The following is a 21,380-nucleotide window of genomic DNA, read 5'->3' as shown; positions in this document are numbered from 1 at the left end:
CTTTCTGTTCTTAAGCCCCGTTTGGTTTGCATGAATAGAAGTTTGGAATTGGAATCGGAATGGACTATTCCAATTCTAACTGTTTGGTTGGGTGGAATCGGAATCCTATTCCCATTCTTTCTAGAATGGCATTCCCCCATTTTAAATCTCATTCCCTGCCCCTTTTCCTGTGAATGAAATCCCTTTCCTGCTGATTTGAATTCTCATTCTCATTCCTGTCTGAACCAAACAGACTATGGGAATGGATCATTCCAATTCCGATTCCAGAGGATTTTGATTCCAATTCCAACTGTGAACCAAACGGACCTTTACTGTTTGGTTTTGAGTGATAAATCCCTAATTCCAATTATAAGTCATGATGTCTCTTGTTAGGTTAAGAGAATAATTTTGCTTTATGTATCATATATACCAGAGCCTGACTTTGTGGATCAGCTACGATGATGATACATGCAAGTGGAAGTAGAGGACCTTAACTAAGGTAAATGGGATTAGCAGAGGATCAGTTGATTCTGTGGATGGTTGCAAATATCCAAACGAAGGAATTACAATGGCGTTATGGTTTCTTTTAGATGAGATGACTACAAAGACATGTCAATTTTAGAGGAATAAATGAAGAACCAACTGAAGAAGGAATCCTGATGAAATGGGGAGGAAGAGAGGAAATTGTCGGGTGGAAGACAATGAAGAAGAAGGGATTACAGGCATTCTACAATGAAATGGAGAGGAGGGGATGGAGGCTAAGGAAAGCATTCATTGTGTCTAATGATGTATCTCATCTCAGAACTAAGGTTCAAAATTTCTGATACACCCTTATAGGAGGTGTTTTGGGGTCTAACCCATTTCAGGGGGGTAGATGGGCCTTAAACCGGCCCCTTTGAATTGAGTTGAAAAAAAACTAAAAAAAAAAAAAGATGCGAGCCATGATACAATCCAATATGTCCCTATCGAACTGTTACTACATAAAAAAAAGATGAATGGTGCCCGAGAAACAAAGAGAGGGGTTGTGGTCGATGGCAAATGTTTGTAACCATTTCAGTATAAGATTTGGCTTCGATCGAATGTATTTTGAAAGGGTGATTTTTTTTTTGGGAATCTTAATTTAATGAATGAAATATATATTGGATTGCAACAAAATCCCTCTTCTTTAAAGGGTGAAATATATATTGAAAGGGTGGGTTTTGTTTTGAAATTTTAAAGAACAATGGCAAATGTTTGGAATTGAGAAAATTTATATAAATCACAATGACATTACATGATGGACACCTGTCATTAATGATAATGGAGGATTTTGTCAATTTAAAAAAAATTTAAGGGTATTTTAGTTAATTTTTCAAATAGTGGGATAAGTTATTATCTATTTGCTAAATCATAAAGATAATTTAATTATTTAACCATAAGGTTATATTTGGTTTAAAGGAAAAAATAGGGAAAAGAAGGGAAATGCAGAGAAACCTATACAATATTTGTAAATGTTTCCTTTCCTTTCCTTTCCTTTCTTTACTTTTTCCTTCAAATCAAACATAGCCTAAGGGTAATTTAATATTTAATCCTTATATTTATACATGTAAAAAACCCTTGAAAAGAATATAAATACAAATACATATAAAATAATACAAATGCAAGGCTTTGCATTCTACGTATTTCATATATTTGTATTTATATTCCTTCCAACCAAACTGGGTCTTATGTATTTATACACGTAGGACATCTGTCAAGTCTCAAGACTAACTGGAAGTGTAGGAGAAAGTTGAGGAAAACAAAGAGCAGGAGATCTGGAACGAACATTCCCGGCCTCATAAAAAGCCATAGTTCCACTAGCGGTGTTTCTGATTTGAAGAGCTTCTATTTATTTCCGCTTTTTCTCGGTTGCGGATTCTTCTTTTCCTGATCCTCTGTTCTGCGCGTGAAGTGAAGAGAAGATATCTAACTCCCATTATCACCAATGGCTGCCATGTTAGCTCGGAAATCCCTCGCCGCCCTTCGTGCTCGGCAGTTGGTAAGATCGCATCTGGCCCATAATTTATTCTGGAATTAACAGAACCCTAACTTTGGTGGTCACCTATCACTCAACGAAACTCTGCCTACTCTCCAAACCCTAACTTCAATTTTTTTTTTCGTCAAGCAAGAAGTAGTCTCTGAATTGAATTGTTATCCACATTTTTCATCAGTTGACAGTGGGTTGGCGAGTGCTGTAAAAGTAGTATTTCATTTCCATCAATTTAAGTCAGCGATTCTTGGTTATACTTTGGTGATATATTTTTAGCGATTTGACCGTACAATTCGTTCTTTTAGGGCATTGGTTCTATAGTATATCCTGTGCCACCGAGTAACCTGCGCTAGTCAGTTTAATCCAGTGTTTGTGTATGCTTCATTTCTAACTTCAATTTTTCTTATAAAAATGCTAGGTTAATCAAATAACGGGGAAAACAAATAGAGAGAGTAACCTTAAGACATAAAAAGGGTAATTTGAATTTTTCTAATTTCATAAAGACAGATATCCAAGAGCATATAGTGTATTCGTATTATCCATCAAAAAATATAATGTATTCATATTTTATGATGTCTGAAAGTCTGTGGGAGTGGGACAGAAAACTGCAAATGTATAACCATTTAACATGACCATGGTTATGTTTTGTAAATGTAGTTACCAACAAAAATGTTATTTTTTTTTGAAAGGTAACCGATAAAAAATATTTTGTAAATGTAGACTTTTTTTTTTATCTACATTATGCTGTTTGGGTTCTCTTGTTGGAGCAATAAATTGAGTGTGGCCATTACTTGCATTATTTTTCACCTTTGTTGAAATTCCTAATTTCTTTTAATCGCGTTGTTTTTGTCAAGACGAAGGTGCCCCTCCCAACCAAAAACATAAGAACCTGATTTGCTGTTATTTACCAATCAAAAAATTGTTGTTGTCTTTATCCTTTTAAAGGTTTCAAGGAAAAAATCTGTGCTTTTCTATTGGATATATATATATATATATTAGTTGTGAATTGGCATTTAGCTCATGTGCTTTAGTTGGATCCTTGGTTTCACTATAGGCTGGAGTAGGGCAGGTTCTTCAGGCGTCACATCAACATGGACAGCGAGTCACTTCATACCCATTCTCCACGAAGAAAGGTTTGCTTTGTTTTGTCCAATTTTCAATATATATTTTGTAGGTCAATAGCAGTGGACGTGTAGTTATATTCAAATTTAAGAAACTAAACACAGAGGGGCAGTATAAACATTTCTTGATAGGCACATAAAATTTGATAAATAAGATAACATAACCAGGTAGAATTCTCCCTTTTTGCCTAAAAAGTAAAGAACCAAATATTACACAGGATGGGTGACAAAGATGGTAATTATTGAGGTCAAATCAACTATTGTTACTCCAACTAGTTGGGACCAACTACCTGACTTCTGCTCTCTTTTTTCCACTCTGTTTCACATCTTATTTATCATTCAAACAAAAGGTCAAGGTCTTCTCTCTACTTTGAGTTGTTCTTTTCAGCTTCCCATTTTTCTCTTGGAGCCATCAACCTGCACCAAATTACTTGCTCCCCCACCAAATTACTCATTCCCCTGGTACAATTTTTGATATTTGGTACATATGGTCAAGCAGTCTCAGTTAACCTTTTCTCATATCTTGATTCCTATAACCTAATAGCCTGCTAGGGCTGGAAATTGACTAAATTGGACTGAGTATAGGGTACACCTGATGTTTGGTTGGCTTTGGTTGTTCTTTGCCTGGGTCAATCTCAAGAGATCAATTTGTTGTTATTCTGGTGTTTCTCATTTTGTTGTTATGTTTGTAAGTGTTGCCCTAACACCTACTCAGACTGTACTTGATTTTTTTTTTCTCATTTATTGATCTCTTTGAGTGTTTAGTTTCTGTGTACATCTCATCATGTACCTTTTCTCTCTGTGAATAAAGTTAATTTCTTCTCAAAAAATTTTTATATTTATCAAAAAAAAAACTCAAGAGATCAATAACACAAAGACGGCTAATAAACTAAAGGAATATAACAATTTTTAACTAACAATAGTTGAATGCAATAACAACTCTTCTGTAGGAAGTAGGAACTCCCTTGGCAGACGTTGGAATAATGGAATCTGTCTGAATTAGATGTTTAATTTTGAAGCCAAGACTATTGCTTCCTTGATGTGCTCCCATGGGTTCCATGACATGTATGATGTACCCAACATTACACATCTAGCCAAAAATGATCTCAAAATTCCTTTCTTCCTCAATTGGCTCAAAGCCAGGAGGATACATCAGAGTGATCCCTTAAAGAAATGTCAAAATCTTAGTTATAATGGATTCTCTCCTCAATTCCAACAAGGACTTGGGAATTTCCTTTGCCCACAACCCTCAAAAAGTTGTCAAGATATATCAGAATGAACCCTTAAAGAAATGCCAAAACCTTAATTCTAATGGATGCTCTTCTCAACTGGACTAGAATAAACCACAATTTTCTCACTGACAAGAAGAAAAATCTCACTGATAAGAAATGATAATCTTTCTCCTGTCATTTGAAGAAATTAGAGAGGAGTTTGAGCTTTCACGCCTCTTTTGTATCAGCCTCTCCATATGATCCAGAGAAGGTGCTATTTCAAGAATGGAGAGGCTGAACATCTTGATATCACAAGAGAGACATCAGGGGAAGGTAAATTAAATAGTAGTGCATATGAACCTGTGATGTCTGAAGGTGTTCAATCATCTTTACTCAAGGAAAATGTGTTGGACAAAGTTATGTCACCAATCCCCCTGTGTAGTACTATGTTGGAGGAGGCATTGGATTGCATGGCAGGGTTGAGTAAGAAACTAGGAGTTCATAATTTATTCTTATTCTTGGAGGCTATATAATTATATTACCCAGATATGACAAGGACATGGCTGGATATGGTATCTGATATGGAATTTACATAAAAGTTGATCTGACATGATATTGGCACCCTTGTACAGGTATTTGGCTATCATAGCCATATAGCAATAGAGTGTTTCAGACCTTTGAAGAATGGATTGATTGGGTTTGAGAAAGATTCTGCTGAGATTTTACTGTTTGATGGAGAGGATCACTGCATTGATTCGTTTGATTCATCAATTGTAGGTTTTGACATTGTTACTTTCTTCAAAAAAAAATGTAGGTTTTGACATGCATCTGTCGCTTTCTGATTTTGATCATTAGAAGATCAGTTGTGGTAGGGCCGTAGGGGCGTAAGGGGGAGTAGGAGTTGAGGCAGAGGAAGAAGATATAGAGCTGCGAAGAAATGAAGGTGGGGGATTCTTAGTTGGAGATTTCTGGGATTCTTGATTGGGAATGGAGGGGGCTGCCGTTACAACCCCAAAAGAGAAAAAATGTAATTACAAATTTTACTTGCATAATCGCAAGAAATGAAGAGAGGCTGAATGATTTAGAACCCAATTTGCTGAATGAATTTTAGAGGAACCCTTCCAGCATTTTATTATTGAGAAGTATAAAAGGAAAAAAAGAAGACTTTTCTACTGGAGTCCAAATGGAACCACCTTGCTCTCCTCCTTCCTGTGAACAATAAATAAATGCTCCACCCAGGAAGGGCAGATCCCCAATACAGCTTTCCCTACTTGCTTCCCTATATGCTTCCTTAGAGAATTATCCTTTTATTGATATATTGTACCTGAATCATATAAACTAGGACTTTAAAGAAGATGCTAGTGTGATTGCTTTTTTGTACATTGGAATAGGAATGTTTGGTTCTTAACTTGCCTAAAACCTCTACTCAAAGCTAAGATTATGCTTTCTTGAAAGAAGACTGACCAGCCTGATCAATAAACAAAAAGACTGACAAGCTTGACAAGTGACAACAGAATAAACATGAGAGGAATAAGTATAACGTGATATCTCTCTCTCTCTAGGTAAATTGGATTTGCATTATGTTATTATGGAAGGATATTTAAGGGAAACACCCCCACAGAGCTTTTGTTGTTTCACGATATAATGGATAGGGACTAGAAATTTACAGAAACAAACTATTTATTTTGAACAACAAAGGCGATTAAGGGGAATACTTCCATGTGTATTTCTCTTGCTTCCAAAAAACAAATTAAAAAACACTTAGGCCCTGCTCGTTTACAAATCTGTCACTTACCCAAGTAAGTGCACTTACCCAGGTAAATGTTTCCTGGGTAACAATTACCCGGGTAAGTCAAGGTTCAAAATATCGAATATCGATTTAGGGCGATACGTCGGTAAGGCGTATCGGCCTGTATCGGTACTGTTTTTTTCGAAACTGGTTCAGACTTCAGAGGGGCTGGTTTAAGGCCAGTCTACCCTCTAAACCACTTGCCGACCTGAAACACCCCCTGTAGGTGCATATCGGGAAGGCTCTGATACGATACGTATCGGCTGATACGAGTCAATATGTGACAAAATTTTGATCCTTGGGGTAAGTTCACTTACCCATGTTCTTTTGATTCCCAGGTAAGTACTACCATGGTTTAAATATCCCTAATTTCCCTAATATTTCTATGACATATTTCCATTTCCATGGGTAGCGACACAATTTTATTGGAATCGACATTTCCCCAATGAACACTACCAACACTATGTAGAGTGCAAGAGATAGTTTCCACGACATACTTCCATGGGTAACAACATGAAATTTTACTAGAATTGACATATTCCCCATTGAACACTACCAATACTATGTGGAGTACAAGAGATAGTATTATAACATTAATTTGGTAACAATATTGTAGGTATGTGAAATAGCAAGTTATTGTCCACCTAACTTATATGATTGCCACTTTGAACTAACTCAATATTCATTTCAAATATAAAGTTAAATATTAGTTTTTGTTTGTGTAATAGATTATTTGGCTAATCTATTACAACCATTTACATTTTCTGAGTTTAAATTTTGCTTTAACCCATTCTATCATGAAGCTCCGAATCTTAAGGTTTATAGGGAAACTTTAGAATATATACTTTTATCTATAACCTTAGTTTCTTAGCTTTGTTTAATGATTTAGAGTAAGATAATAATTTAAAAAGGTGTGCCTATGCTTCTTTTATCATTTCATAAAATAACATTTTATATTTTGCACATTTTACAATGTTTCCACCATATCTATAATTTTTATAATATTTTCGTACAATATTTCTGACATTTCCGACATGTTTCTTATATTTGGATGACTGACATTTCCACCGACATCGGCATTTCAAACCTTGAGTACTACAATGACTTTTTTACCCATAAAAAGCCAATGTTAAAATGGGCAAACTTGTCCCATTGTGTATAATCCCCAGGTGGGAAAGTTACTTACCCACCTGGGAGATAGTTAAGTTTTACCCAAGGATCAAAATTCTGTCACGTATTGGCCCGTATCGGCCGATATGTATCGTATCGGAGCCTTCCCGATACGCCCCTACAGGGGGTGTTTCAGGTCAGCAAGTGGTTCAGAGGGTAGACTGGCCTTAAACCAGCCCCTCTGAACCAGTTTCGAAAAAAAAAATAAAAAAACACTTAAAAAACAGTACCGATACAGGCCGATACGCCCTGCTGGCGTATCACCTTGTATTGATATTTTGAACCTTGGTTTTACCCGTGTAAATGAAGATGATTTCACCATGGGGCCCAGTAAATGAAGATGAACCTTGGTTTTACCTGGGTAAATAAAGTTGTCAATGGGAAAGAGATACCCATTTACCAACTTTCCCCATCTTATTTACCAGTAAATGAATGTGCCTTCTGGTAACCATTCAAGCTGACCAAATAAGTAATATTATAGGTGAACGTATTGAGAAATATAATAGAGAAGTAAAGATTTTGAATACTGGCATTGTAGTAGATGATGGTATTGGTCATATTCATGATCTTGATGAAGTAATGACAGGTGAATTAGTAGAATTTGAAGAGGGTACAATAGGCATTGCCCTGAATATGGAATCAAACAATATTGCTGTTACATTAATGAGTTATAATGGATTTTTTTTTTTGGGGGGGGGACCAAGTCCCAGCAACACTTGGAAGCAATGCTTCACTCCATCACTGAGCAAAAGATGACCTAAAAAAACAATTGAACATGCTAAAACACCAGAAACCTGAGATCCATCACCCTCTAGAAAAGGCAAAGGTTGGTAACTTCGTTTTACAAATAAAAAGGAAAGAACGGTTCAGAATGTAAAGATCCCAGTTCGAATCACATGTGTTTCTAAGGTCACATGTAAATTGTTCAAGACTTCAAATATGACACCCAAACTGTTTTCTTTCCTAAAGTTTGAAATTGGTGGTTGAGCAGCAGATAAATCCAAATTTGCGGTGGAACATTCTTGAAGATCACTTTGTATGTGCCATATTGTTGGTTTACTTGTTCAGTTGTTGTCAATTTTTTTTAATCATTATTTACAATAAAATATGGAGACTGGTATTAGAAGAAAAGATGCCATATAGTGCTGATGTGAAAATTTTAAGGAATAGTATGAGTTCTTGAAACAAAAATTACATGGGCAATGTTATTGGGTTTTATTGGTGATTTATTGTAAATATAATATTGTTCATGCTATTGATTTTTATTATTGATTTGTCTCTTCTTTGCCTGCAAACTGCAGAAGATGAGGAAAGAGAGCAACTTGCAAAGGAGATATCAAAGGATTGGAGTTCTGGTAATATTTTTGTGGATTACATAATATTCGGTTTTGATTCTGCTAAACCATCTAGAAGACGCATGATCCCATGTTTCAATAACATTTTATTACTCAAACCTTAGGCCTTCAGATGGAAGGGAGAAGTTTCCCCCAATTGGAATACCTGTTTTACCTAGGGAATAATTTCTGTTTCTGCAACATGCAATGGAAAATTCCTGACGCTTACTGAATAATGACAGTGTTTGAGCGAAGCATAAATACATTATTTCTGACTGAGATGGTGCGTGGCCTGATGCTCACACTCAAGTACTTCTTTGATAAAAATGTCACTGTAAGTATCTCCAACTTTAATTTGTTTACATGGATCGTTATTATTTCATATAACAAGGTTTATCCTGCTTGCTATGCAGATCAATTACCCATTTGAGAAGGGTCCTTTGAGCCCTCGTTTTCGTGGGGAGCATGCACTCCGACGTTATCCAACTGGAGAGGAGCGTTGCATTGCATGTAAACTCTGTGAAGCGGTAGGAACTTAGATTTTTCTCACACAAAAAGGAATAATGGAGTATATTGTGAACTGACACCATTCAGGAGTGGGGAATGAATGTTGGGCATCATTGTATGCTTGTTTGCATGGGCTGGGCAAATGAAGTTTGGAGTTCCATGCAGGTTTGAACTGGATTATTGCCCAGATTAAACAGTGCTCAAAATGATAAAAAAATTAAACAGTGCTCAAAATGATAAAAAAATTAAACAGTGCTCAAGATTCTTGTGAACATAGCAACAACCTGACATTTCCTTATTGATACCAATATTTATAAAATTGATATTAGTCAATTCTATTTTGGTAACAGCTGGGTGAGTCAAGTCCCATACCTGGAATCAAATCCCACCTTTGTCATTATTAAACAATAAAACATCCATCCTTCCTATCCAACAGAAAAAAAGTCTATGTACAAGCCTGTGGGTGTGCACATATCACTAGTTTTTTTTTTTCCACAAGTGACAATAATCCAATTCCATTAAATTTATTAAAATTTAATGAAAATGGGATTATTAGAGGTTGTTAGAACCAATACCCTTTATGACAAAACATTCCACCACTATTAACATTGAGCCCAAAACAAATGACGTCTATCGGTCTATGTACTCCTTGCTTAGCTAATCCATCTGCCAAGCCATTAGCAGACCTTCTAACCCATCTTACATGAATGTGCATCTGTCTTGATAGCAACTTGAACCGCCTGAACTCATTTCTAAATTGTCATAACACCCTGATGAGATGCTGCTCAACTCAGGAGTCTCTTCGAGGGAGACCCTTCCTCCTGCGCAGAAATGAAGAGAAGAGAAGAGGGGAGAGAGAGAGAGAGGTATGGATTCAATTGCATATGCATTCATTCGGCTAACCCATATTTATAATGGTTTTTTGGGTTACAAAATATCCCAACAGACTCTGTCAGCTCTAACGAACTCATGCAGAGGGACCTGCTGACGTGTTACCTGTTGCAGTTAGGTGCTGTTACGGTTTGCCTAGGTTCTTCCTCAGGTAAGTGCGAGTGACTGGAGGCCTAGGCCTCTGGGTTGGGTCTGGGCCTTGATTCCCAACACACCCCTTCTCCACTTTTCAACCAACCAATGATTATCTTTGTGTTTCCTTCTACAATCAGCCTTGTGATTCCCATTTTCTTATTTTTTTGCATCCCAACAATAGCAGCCATGAAGTCTGCTATCATTGAATCACCCTAATCAATTGGTCCTGAAAACAGACCACAAATATTCCCACCTCCATCCTGAATCACTCCTCCAATTTCAGATGGGCCCCTATTGCCCAAGCTGCTTCAAAGTTAAGTTTCATCCACCCATCAATTAGGAGAGACCATACCTCAATGAGATGCTGTTTTAGAAAAAGAAAGAGCTATCAAGCCCCAATTTCTGAAGAAGTCTTCAACTGAAAAATCTGAAACGGTTTCAAAGTCTTTACCCAGTGTGCTACTCTTACAGTAATAGCCTCAATAACTTTTTTTTTGATGAATGAATATAATTTATTAATTCAGAAAAAAACAGTACAGGGAACCCAAAAGAGGCACGAGCTGTTACCTCTTCAGGGTAGTATTACATCAAAATAAAAAACAGAATTAGCCATAAATACAATTACAAAGCAGCCCAAAATATATGTTCCCTTGTAGCCCCCTGCTTAGCTAATCCATCCGCTAAGGTGTTTGCTGATCTTCCCTCCCAACGAAAGGTAACAGTCATATTTCTTGTAAGCCAGTTGGCTTTCCTTAATAAGTCTTTGTGTCGCCACATGGCTGAAGCTGGATCTGTCAGCAATCCCACAACAATTTGAGAGTCTCCTTCAACTACCAAATGCTGAACTCCTAATTGTTCTGCAATCTGAATACCTTGTACCGCTGCCAAAATCTTAGCTCTATTAGAGTTTCCTAATCCCACAGGGCCTGAAAACAAGGCTAATATATTGCTCTCCGTATCTCTCAGCACCCCTCCTATTCCTGATGGGCCTGGGTTTCCTTGGCTGCTGCCATCAAAATTCAGCTTTACCCATCCTTCAGGTGGAGGGGTCCACACTGCAGAATCCCTGTCCTTCCTTCCTTGTATGGCTGCTAGCCACCACTATCCAATTTCTCCAAATATCATCAAAGGAAAAGGTATGAAAGAGGTCCATAGTTCTCAACCAATGAATGGCCCTAGTTAAGATACAATCCTCAACAGCTTGAATGCTTCTTTCCTTTTCCTTGATATCCTTGCATTCCTTTCTTCCCAAATTGTCCACAATGCGGCTGCTCTAATATATCTCTACATTATTTTTCCTTTTTTTGTAGGCCACACAAAAAAAGAAGGATTGAACAGTTGACTTAAGTCTGTGGACAAATTCCACCTACACCCAAACAAAGAAAAAATCCAACTCCAAATAGCTCTAGAAAAGGAACAAGATACAAGTAGGTGGGAGCAATCCTCACCATTAGCCCTACAAAGTACACACTAGTTAGGGGATAAACACATGAAAGGCTTTTTCTTCTGCAAGTAGTCCAAGGTATTAATCTTTCTATAAAACACCTCCCAGCAGAAAATAACAATTTTTGGTGGAACAGGTCTAAACCAAATCTCCTTGGTTGAAAAACCCCGCTGACTCAGGGAAGAGGAAGGGGACTTAAAAAAGGAAGCACAAGAGAAGTAACCTTTTGGATTAGGGGACCATAATCTCACATCCATACTAAGAGGGTCCAAAAAGACACTGCTAAGAAGAGACAACAAATCTGAGACATTGTTAAGTTCATCATCCCTCAAACCTCTCCGAAAGCCAAAATCCCAAGTTAAGGATGAAGGTGATATGGGAGATGGAAGAAAATGAGAGATAACTCTTTTCTTGTAAAGGGAAATAGAATAGAGAGATGGGAATTGGTCCTTTAGAGCAGTAGTCCTCACCCAAGTGTCTTCCCAAAATAAAACAAGGTTACCAGAATTAACATCATCCATGACAAAGTTGAGAAATTGAGGGAGGATACTCTGGATTGCTTTTCAAGGAGATGCCAACGTTGCTTGTCTTGATACACCCGCATCCCATCCATTTTCCAGTCTTCCATCTATTACTAGCTATCACTTCGTGCCACAACCTCTCCCTTTCTCTAGGCCACCTCCACAACCATTTTCCTAAGAGGAATTTATTCTTGAGAGTTAACCTACCTAACCCCAGTCCACCTTCCTCTTTGCTCATATATGCTATTTCCCAACTAATTAAATGATCTTTCTTTTCCTCCTCTAGCTCCCAAAGAAAATTTCTCATTAATCTCTCTAGCTTCTTAGCCTCTTTGTTAGGTATCCTAAAAATGGATAAGAAATAGACCGGTAGGTTCGCTAGGGTTGCTCTCAATAAAGTCACTCTACCCCCTCTAGAGATATAGTTTCTTTTCCAAACCACTAATCTTTTCTCAAATTTTTCCAAAACTGGGTTCCAAAAACTACTTCCTCTTAGGTTAGCCCCTAGAGGGAGACCTAGGTACTACAAGGGCCAAGAAGAAACGGGACAACCTAGACAATTTGCCACATACTGAATAATCCCCTCATTCATATTGACACTGACCACACAACTCTTATGCAAGTTTATCTTCAAATTGGAGACCTTCTCAAAATGTTGTAACAATGCTCTACGGTTCTTCACTTTTTGCCTGTCACCTCCTTCACAAAATATTATGATATCATCAGCAAACTATAGATGGCTTACCTGGACATTGTTCCTTCCTATCCTCCAACCACTCACGTCCTCTTCCCTATCTGCCTTAGAGATTAATCTGCTATAAACATCTGCAACTAAGGTGAAAAGGAACGGGGAGAGTGGGTTACCTTGTCTAAGGCCTCAACAAGCTAGAGAAAAGTCTTTGACCACCCCATTAACCAAGACTGAGTAATGGCAGGAACTAATACAACCCTTTACTCAATTGCACCATCTATCTCCGAAGCCACAACACGCAAGGACCTTTAGTAAAAAACTCCAATCAACAAGATCATAAGCCTTCTCTAAATCTAGCTTACACACAAAACCTTGACTCCCCGACTTTCTCATGTCCTCCACACACTCATTTGCTATTAATATCTGATCTGTTATTTGCCTTCCTTGCACGAAAGCACCTTATGCTTGACTAATGATGGATGGTAGTACTACTTGGATTCTCAGAGACAAGACTTTAGCCAAAATTTTATAGATGCTAGTCACCAGATTGGTTAGCCTAAAATCCTTAGGGTCCTTTGCATCTATCTTCTTTGGGATTAGGGCTAAGAAGGTTGCATTAACTTCAGGGTTTACCTTTTTTTTATCTGCAAATTCCTGAAACACCCCAACAAGATCTTCTTTAATCACATCCCAACAATCCTGATAAAAAGCCATTGTGAAGCCATCTGGACTAGGAGCTTTGGATTTATCCATTGAAAACACCGCCTGTCTGATCTCTTCTTCACTAAAGTCCCTTTCTAACCATTTTACTTGTTCTTCAAATATCCTGGTCCATTCCAAATCTTCCAATGTTGGCCCATTATTCAAGGGTTTCCTATAGATTGATTTGAAATGATCCACAAACAACCTTGCTATGTCATCTTGATTTGTTACTTCCTCCCCATTCACTTCTAACTTAGCCACAAAATTTTTTCTTCTCCTTCCATTAGCCAGCGCATGGAAAAATTGTGTTCCCATCCCCTTCTTTAATCCATTTATGTCTTGACTTTTGCCTCCAAGAAATTTCCTCCCTCAGAAGGACCTCTTCCAAATCCTTCTTTAAGTTCCTTTTCAACACCCTTTCTTGCTCGCTCATCATCCTTTGGGCTTCTTTGGAATCTAATTCCTCGATCCTAGACAACAAGTAACTTTTTTGCTCCTCTATTCTTCCAAATTGTTCCCTATTCCACTCCTTGATTTTGGATCTCAACCTTTTCAGCTTTTTGTGGAATCTCACTCCCTTCCACTTCACCCCTCTTGAATCTTCTCTCCACCACTCCCCAATCAAATGCACAAAATCCGGGTGAGTTAGCCACATATTCTCAAATCTAAAAGGCCGTGGACCAAATGCTAATGTTTCAGGACTTAACTGGATAGGGCAGTGGTCGGAATTGACTCTAGGTAATGCTCTAGCCATCAGGTTCCTCCAATGACTCTCCCACTCTTCATTAAAGAGGAATCTATCTAATTTCGAACAAAGAGGGTTTTCTTGGAAATTAGACCAAGTAAAGTTGGCTTGTAAGAGAAGTAAATCCTTTAGACCACAGTTACTAATAAATTCATTAAACTTTCTCATACTGGTAGTAACTGTCCTCTGGGGGTTGTTAGATTCATTACAGAACCTAATTACATTAAAGTCCCCCCCAAGACACTAAGGACCCTCCCATAATCTTCCTATTTCATACAATTCTTCCCACATCTCATTCCTCTCTCTCTTTATGTGTTTAGCCCATAAACATTGGTTAGAACCCAGGTAAATCCATCCCTCCACATTCCTGACCTTAAAGACACAGAGAATCTCCCTATTAGCTCCACTGATTCTACAACATCCTCCCTCCATAATGTTACTAGACCTCCAAAGGCACCCCAAGAAGGGGCCGAGGTCTAACAAACTCCTCTTGATGATCTCCATACACTTGTGACCCACCTTTTATCCATTTCTGCCAACTTGGTTTCTTGAATCAACATTATGCCCGGTTTCTCTCTTCTTAGTAGGTCTTTAATAGCCCTTCTTTTTCTTTCACTTCCCAATCCTCTCACATTCTAACTTATGATTTTCATTGAACACTTCTTTTCAAAAAATCCCTCCCCAAGAGATTCCACCTACTGCAGAATCTTTCTTCTTTTCCCTCTCCCACTAAATTCAATGTCACCCTCAAGATCTGAAATCCATCTCTCCACTTCTGATCTCTTTTTCTTTTTCCTTTTATTGTTACCCTCGATCTTCCTAGATGATGCATTAGCTTCAGCTACCCCACCCCAACTTGGAACTTCTATAGAATTCCTTCTCTTGGGAAATTTCTGCTCTCTCCCTTTGATCTAGTTCCTCCTCCTCATTGTATTCCTCCAACAACGTACAGATCATCTCCCATATTCTCTCTAATTCCTCCTCTCTCTCTAGGGGCCACTTCTTCCCCTCTCAGTTCACTCTCAGAATTTCCGTTTTCTCCTCTTTCCCCCGACTGGAACTTCCGCTTGGGATGCTGGAGTATCTGTTACAAGCACAGAAGGCACATTAGTAACCAAAACCGAAAGGACATCCATACCTGTGTTATTGGGAACCAATGGGCCATCAATCAAGGGAGGGGATGCGCATAAGGAGAGAGGCCTAAATCTGTTCCTTGTGATTGATCTTGCCTTGGAGAGTTTATAGTAGGAGTCAATACCCTGTCAGCTTTAGCAATTGAACTATTCTTCCCATGCTTCCCTTCTTCCGGTATTACATTACAGACCAAAGTGTTAGGATTTTTCCTTACCAGCCTTGTATCCTGTTTTTTCTGAGCTACTAGACTGACTTCCTTCCGAGTGCAGGCATCACCTGAACCTCAGCTCTTGTCAGACGATCCAATTCATTCACATCGTCGTTCAACTTTTTGTGAAACATCTTCTTCCTTGTTCTCTTGAAAAAGCACCTCTGTACCCGAACTGTCTTCATAAAAAACGCTTCTCGTTCTGCTCAGGTCAATGCTCCCTAAGCTCACTGTATAGTCTGAATCGATATCACTGGCATCTTCTTCCTCAGAGCACTCATGCTGCTTCCGCTCTTCAAGATCACTTCGCCTGACGCTCCTCGGATTGCATTTTTCTGGCGACAATCTGTTTACCTTTTCTGACGCAACCCAGTGTAAGGAGTTCCCTGGATTGGCGAACTTCTCTCTTCGTAGTGTTCGGCCTGTTGAGTTCAACGAAGAAGAAGGTAGATGGTGTTTACCATCTATCGACTCTGCCCCCTTGGTCACGTGACCTTTTAAAACCCATGTGGTCCCCTTTGATAGGCTGGTAATGTTTGGCCCATATAGTCTTTTAACATAATGCTCCTTCTGTCCCGCCTTAGGTAGGCCCCCAATGGTCGGCCCATTATAAACATTGTCCCTTCTAATATTATTTGGCCTAGTTTTTAAAACCTGGGGCCCACCACTTGGGGGAGGCCCATTCCCAATTATCTGGCCCGGATTGGGTAGAGATTGGGCCCTATTAATTTTAGATGACCCCAGCTTTTCAGCTCCCTTTACTCTCTGCCCCCTTCTCTCACCTTTTCTCAGTCGAACAGGTGCATTTAATGAATTAGCTTGAACGCCATGTGTTACTGCTAGTGCATATTCTGTCAGGTATCCATCTCATGCCTTGTTTATCACGTTTGTGACTTCCATCTTCAGCAAAGCTTTTGAATACCAAAAGCTTGCTTGCCCTCTTTTGTGTAGCTGTGCCTTCCTTGTAGGTTAACCAACCCCTTACTGCCACGTAAGGTTTCTTCTTCAACCTTACCATCTTCCTCCCTACGAGTTTCCTTCCACATTTCAGCTTCAATGGAGGAAGTCAACCAGACCGTCATGAAGGCTCCTCCAACTCTCAGGTTCACTTTCCTGGGAATCTCCTCAGGCTTGACACCATTTAATAAGATTGCTGCAGACCTTAGATCTCCCCAAAAAACACCCGCCAATCTTGCTCCACACAATGTTGCGATGGCTTCTGCTACTTCATCCTTCCACAGATGGAAAGGTAGACTCACCACACGCACTTTTAACTCCATCCATTACCGAGGATTCCTTCGAGTTTGATGAAGGAGACCACCTGTAAATGTTCACCAACCCCAGTTTATCTTGCAAACACATGGCCTCAACTTCTGGCTTATTATCCGGAGGATCTAGCAGAGCTTTGCACCCATCAAAAGGAATTAATACGTATGTGGTCGTCATCCTCAACTGTTTTGTCACCAACTCAGCAATCTCCTCCCAGTTTCTACCTGGTTTATGGACTTCAACTATCAGTTTGTTGGACCACTCTCCTGTTGCCGCCGAAATCAATGCTCTTTTCCATCTTGCACTAAGGTAGGGACCATTCTGTGTTCAGGATATCCTCTCCTACCTTCTTCTCCGTACCTTTTTCCTGTTTCATCTTCATTCTAGATATAAAGTCTCTCACGGCCTTGACTATTTCGATCCACCCTTGGCTCTTCCTTCCTACTGGAAAGCATACCATCTGCTTCCTGGCATTATCATACTGCTCTGAAAGTGTTATGAAGAATCCTTTGTGGTTTTTCCTTCTTTCCACCACATATCTCCTTCCCACCTCTGTTATAAGTTCTTTCCAGCATCTGTCCTTTCCTTTTGCACTCGCTGCAACTACAAAATCTATGAACCATTCTACCACCTTCAGTCCTACCAACAGCACCGTAGCCAGCTTAGCTTCCCTGATTTTCAAGCTAATCTGCCCTCTGATTCTTAGTTCTTCCAGCAGAAAGTTCTTCACCTCCACCTTGAGGTACTTTCTCCATTGGTTAGCCTCCACGAAGTTCATGGCCCCTTTCTCCATCTCCTTTAGTCCTTGAACCCTTCCTCAGCTTATTCCCTTCTCCTACAATGGAAAAACCCTCCTAAACCATGAACCCCTTTATTTCTTTCTCTATCTTCAAATATTCTTAAGTTCCTCTCCTCCCAAGCTGTCCACACTACTGCTGCCCTTGCACACTTTTCTCCCAAGCAAGAAATTAACTTCACAACTTACATTGCTAAAGCATGCATTCTTTACAAAGAATAATTTTGAGGATTTAAGGATAGTTTGCTGGCTTAAGAGTTAAACTTCTTGCTTGCAAGATGACAAGTCATTTTGGAAGACTCCAATTATGTAACATTCTTATGTGTGAAGTTGGCTGGTTACAAAGACTGGTTCTGATTGATCCAGCGTATTATTCCTACCTAGTATTGGCTGACTGGTGACTCCTTTGGTCTTTCTAAGTTGCTTCAATTAGCCGAGCCTTTAAATACCTAATGTTTTATAAGGGTAAAAATAATATGCTTACTTAAACTCTCTTTTGGAGAGGATTAATCTTGTGACATCCTAAAAGCTCAAAATTGCCTTCCAAAACCCCAACAGGAAATCCTAAAAGATGACCCAAAAAACCAGTTGATCCTCCCGTTTTGATTATTTAAAGATTATATATCCCAGTTCTTTAGTTTTCCTTCTTATTTTTTTGGTGGTGGAAAATTACATTCCAGTCTGTAGAGGTAAAGCTTGATTTTTTTTTTCATTTTGTTCTCGTCTATTTGGTTTTCACTATAAACCTTAGACATTGATTTTTTTTTCATTTTGTTCTCGTCCATTTGGTTTTCACTATAAACCTTGACATTGATTTTTTTTCAATCTCTTTATCATTGCTTTTTTTTACTACAAACCTTGCCTATTCAATTTTCTTTACAATCTCTTTATCATCTGCCAAAACACATTGGCAGGTGTGGCTTTTGCAGCTCACATTGTGGTGGGAAGATAGATTGCATATCCTTGTATCAATGTCTCATTTAATCTGATATTGTATTTTTAGTAAAAAGAAATTAATTTTATTAATAAAAGAAATAGGGTGCATAGCAAGGTGCCGACCAGCTGGTTGGTAAGGTCTCCTGCTGGTTGTAGTGGAGACTTGGGATTGAATCCTGCCTGCACCTGGGTTGGGGGGGTTATGGGTTGTGGGATGGGCTACCCCTGTTGTGTAGCCCTTCAAAAGAAAAAAAAAAGAAATAGGGTGCATAATGGGATTAAACAACCCATAAATGAGATTTTGATTGCAATTCATAAAACTATTAGGACTTAAGTGGCACTTTATTGTCAATTAGCCAAAGAGCCTGCTAAGGGACTTGGCTCAAATAACGGGAGTTAGGCTTCAATAAAAATTTAAAATCTAGAAACCTTAACTAATTGCAATCTTAATACAATACGAGCATCAGTATTGTATATCTGAAATGTTCTAAATTTTGAACATTTGAATGGTCCTCGGCCAAAGTTTTATTGAATGAATTAGTGCAATATGTGTCATGTGGCTTTTATTGGTTGATCAGATATGCCCAGCACAGGCAATCACAATTGAGGCTGAGGAACGAGAAGATGGGAGCCGTAGGACTACCAGGTGAGTGATACTGCCTTTTCTTTGTGGCTGAATTTTCCTCTGTGTGCTTGTTTGAAAAAAGCATAGCTGGAAGCCTGGAACAATTAAAAAAACTGTGCTGGAGAGGGGAGGGGGGTGCTGGGGAAAATTAAGGACTCACTGCCAGATAATGTAAATTTTTTTTATTGATTCTTGCTCAATCTTATTAAATTGGAAGTTCAGCGCTGGTGCAATTTTCCAGCAGAGAAAGTAAAAGGAATAGAAAAGCAAAGCCAATCAGACAAGATGAGATTTAGAGCTGTTAGATAATATGATCCAATCAACTATGTTCTGTAATTGGGCGAATTACTCTCTTTCTCCCTCTCTCTCTCATATGTTTGGCTGCACAGGTATGATATTGACATGACAAAATGCATTTACTGTGGATTCTGCCAAGAGGCATGCCCTGTTGATGCTATAGTGGAGGGACCAAACTTTGAATTTGCAACCGAAACTCACGAGGTGAATTCTTATTTTTGTGGAAGAAAGAAATTAGCAAGTCACTATATGTGTGTATGTGCCTTCAAAACGTAATTATTTGTTTCCCATTGATGCAGGAATTGTTATATGACAAGGAGAAACTTCTTGAGAATGGAGATAGATGGGAGACTGAGATTGCAGAGAACCTAAGATCTGAGAGCCTCTACCGTTGATTGTCATGCTCCACATCAGTATTGCTGCTTAGAAACTAAAATAAAGGAACCTGTTAACGCACTTGAAGTTTATTTTTTACCCTGGCCCCCCACCCTTCCCGGCATGGCGGCATTTATGTGCAGTGCATTGTCCTGAGCCGCAAACTGCTTTTTAGTGAACCCAAGAATCCAAGAAAACTTCCTTTTATGTGAAATATGAACGAATAGAGAATGCAAGAGATGGAACGGAATTACTTTTTCCATTTCTTTCAAGTTCTGTAAATGTAAGGGATGTTCCTTTCAAAATATTATCATATCAAACATTAAAATTTCAAAGTAAGAAGTAAAAGCATCACATGATGCTCATGCTAGACAGTCTGTGGGGCCACCATGCTTTTCCCTGGAAGTAATAAACGACCTCACCAATCCCCGAGTCAGGGGAGGACCGAGGTTGGGTCGGGATGCACCATCTCAACCTTGAATAGCTTTCTTGCTTTCTTGAAGAAGACGGTGTCTTTCTTCTTCCACCTTAACTGGGCCATCACAATTCACAAATACTATTTTATTTTCTCCACCTCCACTTGAGAAGCGGAGTTCCGGAGAGGATCGAAGAGGTGGTCTTGATAGATTACGTTAGAGTTTCTGAAACGCTAAATACTATTTAATTTATAATTTTGGTTTGCTTTATTTTATAAATATATGATGTGACAAAGGGTCTGGTAAAATATCAACCATTATTGCAATGAAAAAAGAGTAATGATCGTTTCAAACTCTAGTTTGTAGCCGAGCACAAGGAGGTGAGGACTGCGGTAAAGGGTTTTTAATGTTGGGAGCTGTATAAACTAGTAATAACGCCCCACCTTAGCCATGGTCATGGGTGTGAAGAAAATTGAAGTGGCAGTTTTGTGGCGGCCCTTCAAATGAATTAACTGAGCTGATTTGGGCTCTCCAGACAATCTTCACCGGACATAGTTATAGGCTGTCCATGTAGAGTAGAGCCCACTTTAGAAAGCCACAAGCCCCAGTGTGTTTTAGACCTCCCAAACAGTCAGTGTTGAGCTGAAGATTCAGCTAAGTTAGTTCAGCTGCCTTCAAGTGCTCTGAATAAGCTATGCAAATCGACAAGCTCTTCCTATAAGCTATATACAGGAACCCTATCTGCACCCACTCACATGACATCGCAGCGGCTTTATTGGGTCGAGATCTCCGGATTTTCACCAAACATAGAGCCCATTTGAGAGGGAGGGCTTCGACATTGATTTAACTATTGCTGACTCAGCCGTTTCAGAGAAACTATCAACAATGGCTTTATTGGAAAGTCAATTTATTTTCAGGTTTTTCACCAACAGTTAAACACGGCTTCACAGCTTTGTGTGGGGCTTACCTTGCAATGTTAGAAGCAGTTGTGTGAAAGACCTCCCGAACAGGGGCAGAGTCAGGGGGGCCATGGCCCCATCCCTTGAAAATCCCCACAGTGCCCATTTCAACCTCAC

General features: G+C 39.0%; 1 protein-coding gene across 1 annotated transcript; it reads left to right on the top strand.

The window, feature by feature from the left end:
* The first annotated feature begins 1,720 nt into the window (after window positions 1–1,720).
* Window positions 1,721–20,262, top strand: LOC104595689 (NADH dehydrogenase [ubiquinone] iron-sulfur protein 8, mitochondrial). The gene is made up of 8 exons (XM_010256542.2): window positions 1,721–1,996; window positions 3,042–3,120; window positions 8,580–8,633; window positions 8,855–8,946; window positions 9,026–9,139; window positions 19,170–19,237; window positions 19,606–19,717; window positions 19,813–20,262. The coding sequence occupies exons 1-8, from the start codon at window positions 1,943–1,945 to the stop codon at window positions 19,906–19,908; spliced, it is 669 nt and encodes a 222-aa protein (XP_010254844.1). The 5' UTR covers window positions 1,721–1,942; the 3' UTR covers window positions 19,909–20,262.
* Window positions 20,263–21,380: the final 1,118 nt, after the last annotated feature.

Source organism: Nelumbo nucifera, chromosome 5, assembly GCF_055504915.1.
Source record: "Nelumbo nucifera cultivar China Antique chromosome 5, China Antique-T2T, whole genome shotgun sequence".
Classification (NCBI taxonomy): Eukaryota; Viridiplantae; Streptophyta; class Magnoliopsida; order Proteales; family Nelumbonaceae; genus Nelumbo; species Nelumbo nucifera.
This window is presented reverse-complemented; position numbering and strand designations above follow the sequence as displayed.